This window comes from Malania oleifera, chromosome 2, assembly GCF_029873635.1.
Source record: "Malania oleifera isolate guangnan ecotype guangnan chromosome 2, ASM2987363v1, whole genome shotgun sequence".
Classification (NCBI taxonomy): Eukaryota; Viridiplantae; Streptophyta; class Magnoliopsida; order Santalales; family Ximeniaceae; genus Malania; species Malania oleifera.
The window spans coordinates 97081735-97087734 of record NC_080418.1 but is presented as its reverse complement, the minus strand read 5'-3'; the positions used below and the strand labels follow the sequence as shown (position 1 = coordinate 97087734).

Below are 6000 nucleotides of genomic sequence, written 5' to 3'. Positions count from 1 at the left end.
CGAGGTACCTAAACGATTTTCATGTGTAATTAATTTATTAATTATGCAAGAACTAGATATTTCATACTTTAATTTCACTTATACAAGAGCTTTCCTTTATCTAACAAAACTATTAAGGCAATGCTCTTTGGAAGTATCCTCAATCAAACTATTCAAATATATACAAATTAAAATCTAATAAACAAAAATTAATGAAAATAAAAATAAATTAATTGGTAGCAACAGAAAAAACAGTGAGGTATAAATTTTATTTATTAGAAATCACATCCAAAAATTTTAGGAACAACAACAATTTTAATTTTATTGACTTTAAAGCACTGTGGTTAGGTAATTTATTCATTTTTGACAATCCAGGGTAAATTATTAAATGGAGAAATTACTTGAATCTTTTACCAAATTACTTTATTTTCAATTTTATTTTAAAGAGTTGGAATAACTAAAATGAAGTTTATTGTATTATTTTTTCTGCTGCGCTATTACATTCTTTGTCGTTTTCCGACATAACACGGGAATGAAGGGGGGAAAATATGAATTATTTAATTTATTTTTTGAAAGTTAAAAATATAAAAAAACGTGGGATACACGTGCACCGCACTGGTATAAATATAGGAGAGAGAGAGAGAGAGAGAAGAGATGATTTGGTGTTACGCGGTTGGCAGTTTACTCGAGCACGCAGGAGGCCGCAGGCGGCACATTCTCGTTTTTCCTTCCTAGGATTCAAGATCGAGGGGAAAAGAAAAGGAATCTCCAATTCCGAAGAGCCCTGTCGCCGGAACAAGAAGAGAAAGCAATCACATAGCGTTCTCCGCGACTAGAGAGCCGACGGAATTTCCCATTCCCTCTCGGTTCCTTCCTTCGATTTCTTGCATCAATGAGCCCCGAAGAAGCAGTTTCAGGCCTGGAATTCCGAGCGACGGATGACGACGCCTGGTACAGCGTCCGCTTAGCTCTCGACGGCGATAGGCTCATCGTCAACTACGTTAGCTTCTCCGACTGCCACGACGAGCACTTCCTTGCCGGTGATTTCAAATCCTCAATGGAGCTCGACGAGTTCCAGTGGAGGTTCCGTCCCTGCTCCGTGCAGTTGCAGGACCGGGACTGTCGCAAGGCCATTGAAGGCCTCATGGTTTGCGGCTGTTGCCTCTTCCCTGAGGACAACTCCGTCCTCTTTTACGACGCCTGTATTGAAGATGTTAGTCCTTCCGGCTTTGTCTCCCCACCCCCGGGGTTCTTCTTTCCTATTATTCTTGTTTTTTTTTGGTTCGATTCTAAATTCAGAAAGATTTAAGAAGGTGTTTGCTTGTTGTTCTTGAAGGATTGGAGGAAATTCCTTCGTGAATTTTCTTCCATTGTGTAAAGTAAAGAATTAGTTAAGGCATCGAGATGATCCACAAAGCAAAGCGGAAAATGAAATTGGATGATGAAATAATTATTGATGAACTGCATGGGAATGGTTGTTGCTTTCGTGGGGGAAATGGTCATTGCATGCTGCGTGTTACTTTCAGCTTAAGTGTGAAGTCTTATATAATATTGAATGCTATTTATTATAATTTGCTGAATGAACTTCCTCTTTTTTTTTTAATTTATTTTTTCAATCATATGTTATGTGCATCCTATGATAGGTTCAATATAAGGAGCACCATTTTGACGATGCAGAAGAGGAGTGCTTGTGCACTTTTTTGCTTTTCTGGCAACATGGTCCACAAGCTGGTGAGAAAACTCCCTGTGGTATTGCGGACATTTGTCTAATCCGACCAACTATTCAAATGGACCCAACCCTAGCCTCTTTTCTACGTATAGCGAGAAAGAAGATTGAGGTTGCCAGGCTTATTCTGAGCTCATCTTCTGAAAATGGTGCCCCATTGTGCAATGGAAATACATGCTCCATAGATATCGTTATCCCAACTGTCGAGCATGAATCATGTTTCTCTCAATGCAAACTAAAGGCAAGTTTTGTCTGTTGTTTGATATTTAATGTTGCGTTCAGTATATGGTTGATGCATGCTCTTAACTACTTGTAACTAAGACATTACATTGGATAAGATTGCATGCTCTATTGCTTCCTTTCTTCATCTCAGAATTTTTACTGCCATCGCCGTCTATTTTGTAGGAAACAAACATTGTTAGGCAGTCTGGAACTGCAGCTCAGGAATCTGAAGGTTTGTTTTGTCCACTACAAATATGATATATTCCTACAGATATGATATATTCCTAATATCTTTTTAAGCTTTTTCCTTCTTCTTTGGTAGCTGGAATAAGGGATTGTTGTGAAACAATTGCAAAAGATAGGGGAGTGGATGCATCTGTCAATATCATTCAACAAAGGGATTGTTGTGAAAGGATTGTAAAAGATGGGGGAGGGAATGCATCTCCCAATATCATTCAAGAAAGAGATTGTTGTGAAAGGATTATGAACGGCAGGGGAGAAAATGCATCTCTCAATATCATTCAAGAAAGTGGTTGTTGTGAACTGATTGTAAACGATAGGGAAGGGGATGCATATCTCAGTATCATTCAAGAAACTAGTAATCACTACGTTATTTTAATTGAGAATTTGGAGACAGATTTATCCCCATCAACTATTGTCGAATTCATGAACAAATGGATTTCTATCTCACCGCAAGCATACATTTTCCCAAGTTTTTCATCAGACTCATTTACTAAGGGAATAATTGTCTTGGATTCGAGGGAAGAGCTTGAGACAATATGCAGTTTTATAAATAATCCTAGCCACATTATCGCATCCTCAAGAGGAAGGTATGCATAATCCTTGCACCTTTGTATGCCTATATTTATCAGATTAATGTTTTTGAAAATGTTTAAAAGAAACTCTATACTAGAACTGTGATATTGCCTTCTTAAAATAATTTTTGGGCCTGGCATAACATTAGTCATTAAATTAATTATTATCGTGCATATGAAAGATTACTGTCTTGTTTAACTTAGTCCATTCATGACAGGATCTAAGAATTTGTATGTATGTATGTATATATACACGCGCACACACACACACACACACACACACTCTTTTATTGCAACTCGTAATGTAAATATCTAGCTTTAGGAGTGGTTGTTACTTTTAATTTTGAGTTAGTTATCTTGAAGTGTAACTTGTCTGATGCCCTACTTTGGTTGTCTGTTCATTCATTTTTTTTGTAGGCCGTGGGTGACAACTGGAATGAAACTGAAGATTGAATGTTTGAAAATAATAGTTGAAAGCTTAATGCTATCATCCGTGGTAATTTTTGTACTTTTACATTCTTATTCTCGTTTATTTATTTATTTCTTTTGGGGAATGGGATTGGATCAAAAGGAAGCATTTGGTGATAGAGTAAACCAGTATTAATTTTCTTTAGTTAGTGGAATCAACCCGCCTAGAAATTTAAACATTTCAAAAGCATGTTAGAAATGTGAAAGATTAGATATACAACTTTTGAAATGAATGAGAATGATAGTAGGATTCTTTTAATTCTTAAATAATTGACTAATTGATTGTGTTGGTATCATTTCTATCCATTGGCACGAGAATTTCCTCTAAAAACCAAATGGTACTAGAATGAACTCACAGGAATACTGAGAGAAGACATTGTCATGAGCCTAAGCTTACTCAAAGTCAATTAAAGATCAATTTTTATTTTGACATATTATATTTATTTCAAAGATAGGGAGATTATTTTAGTGGCTTCATTGAAACATATGTGGTGTAGAATTTCTGTTGAGCAACATTGATTTGGCCAAAATGCATTTTTTCATGGAATTTGCAGTGCTTTGGTCGTATTATTGGAAATATCTGAAATCATGAGAGCAAATTTTAGTTGTTGAAGTGATTTTTTGATGCTGCCTAAATCTTAATATTGATGCTTCTGTATGATCACAGCATGCATTGTCGTAGATTAGTTGAATGGCAGAAAGTGCTTGTAAAAGCGAACGTGTTTTTATTTAATTGCGCTGTTAGGCTTAGATAAAAAGTTAAAAACAAGCATCTAAAACAAAAAAAAGAGGTAAACAAACAGATGGTAAAAGATAAGGGTCTTGAGACACTTCAAATGGTCTGTTTAAAAGATCTCACAATTTGATATAATATTGACTTTGTATAAAAAAAAAGGGCGTCCATGGGCCACCATGGCTCCTCGCTTTGCAAGGGCGGTCGTCACAGTGTAAGCAGCCTTACCCCTGCTTTTATGTAGAGAGGCAGTTTCCTTAAATTTGATCCCGTGACCAACAGGTCACAAGGGAACAACCTTACCATTGATCCAAGACTCTCCCTCATAACATTGACTTTGTATTGAACGTAAGTATTTTTCACATATTGATTTTATTATTGAAATTTTGCAGAGTAAACCACAAGGAAGAAATGTTGAAAATCTTGATCAATTAAAGCTTGTGAAGGCAGGAACCGAAAAATACAAAGTAGCTAAGCAGCTAAAGGATCTATATGTGGACTTCACCCATCATCTACGGAAACTGCACAAGAAGTTAGCTTTGGATGAAGGAAAAATCTTACAGTTATCCACTGTATAGCTGCTATTTAAAAGAGACTAAATATCTGGTCCTCTGCGTGTATGAACAGATATGTATGCATTAGGATAGTCACTTGATTTATATTGACCTCTTAAAATTGATATACTTAATATTTATGATTTTTGTACACTTATACAGTATTACTTTTTCATTTGATTACTTGGTAAAATTACTAATATCATTAATTGAGCAAACAGATAAACAGTTGATTGCATGATAGTGTCTGCAGTTGGGCCAACAATGGCAAAGCTGTAGTGTCTAGCAACAAACCAGTGCAAGAAATTTATCTTTTTTTATGGGGAGTTAGGCATAAAAATTTACATGTAATTTATTTTACATAATTTAGCCCTTTTTAGTTTATAAAAGTTCAACAATACTTCACTTTGCTCCAGCTTTTAATAGTGTTGGTTGCTTGGGCATGATGGAGAATTTGTTCATTAGAGCTCCTTTGAAGTGGGTTTTAATTAGTATTTGTGTAGCCTATGCCCAAAAAAAAAAATTCAGATGCAGATTTTTCCCTTTGCTTTAGCTGGATGATTTTTCTAGGACTTTTCAGTTTTCGTTAAATTATGCCAGGTATCCAAAGCTTTTAATAGATGGCTAAACAACTTTGAGATATGTACCTTGTTAGTGTTACTTTAATAAATGTGAGTTAGTGAGGGTATTATGGTCATTGGTATGTACTCGACATATATTATAAATAAAGGGTGAGACCTATCATTGTGATTAGGTCTTCCATTTTATTTGACACTTCAACATGGTATTAGAGCTGGAATAATAGGGGTCTTGTGTTGAAATTGGATTTTGAGAAAGCTTATGATTGGTTGAGCTGGAGCTTCTTGGACAGGATTATGGCTAGAGGTTTCAGCCTGAGGTGGAGGAAATGGATTAGAGGGTGTCTATCTTCTGTGGTCTTTTCTATCTTAGTAAACCATAAGGCCAAGTCTTGGTTTCATGCATCCAGGGGTCTAAGCCAGGGATATCCTCTTTCTCTCTCTCTCTTTACTATTGTGGTTGATGTCTTGAGTAGGATGATTGAGAGAGGTGTAGATAGAGAGTTGGTGGAGGGGATTTAGGTAGGTTATGAGAATTGCATCATTTCTCTTCTTCAGCTTGCAGATGATACTATTCTCTTCCTATTAGATAACACAAGCTGCTTCTCTAATTTGTTGACTATCGTATAGTTGTTTGAGTGTTCAGGTTGAAAATTAATTTCTTTAAAAGCAGTCTGGTGGCTCTAGGTATTAATGTCGATCCTTTTGCTAGGCTGCTGGTTGTGCCATTTTGACGCAACCTATTGCTTATTTAGGTGTCCCCTAGGTGGTAATCCCAATGTGAACTCTTTTTGGAACATTTTTTTAAGAGTGGCTAGGAGACTGGATGGGTGGAAAGGAGCTTTCTTCTCTTTAGGGGGTCGTATTACCCTCATCAACCCTTGTCTATGTTCCATCCCTTTGACCTTTCTCTTTTTAGAGTCCT

The 6000-nt window shown here is 36.3% G+C and overlaps 1 protein-coding gene across 3 annotated transcripts in view; it reads left to right on the top strand.

Annotated features, from left to right (window-relative positions):
* Nucleotides 1-629: 629 nt before the first annotated feature.
* LOC131148496 (uncharacterized) overlaps nucleotides 630-6000 on the top strand; it is a 30094-nt gene continuing 24723 nt past the window's right edge. Inside the window, exons 1-6 of one of the 3 annotated variants that reach the window (XM_058098208.1) lie at nucleotides 630-1192; nucleotides 1623-1946; nucleotides 2111-2159; nucleotides 2250-2757; nucleotides 3160-3238; nucleotides 4336-4651. In XM_058098208.1, coding sequence (XP_057954191.1) covers nucleotides 872-1192; nucleotides 1623-1946; nucleotides 2111-2159; nucleotides 2250-2757; nucleotides 3160-3238; nucleotides 4336-4521 — 1467 coding nt within the window. In that variant the 5' untranslated portion in view covers nucleotides 630-871 and the 3' untranslated portion in view covers nucleotides 4522-4651. Of the gene's footprint in view, nucleotides 1193-1622; nucleotides 1947-2110; nucleotides 2160-2249; nucleotides 2758-3159; nucleotides 3239-4335; nucleotides 4652-6000 lie in introns of those variants that run through there. The other 2 variants (XR_009134995.1, XR_009134994.1) reach the window with 2 other exon arrangements.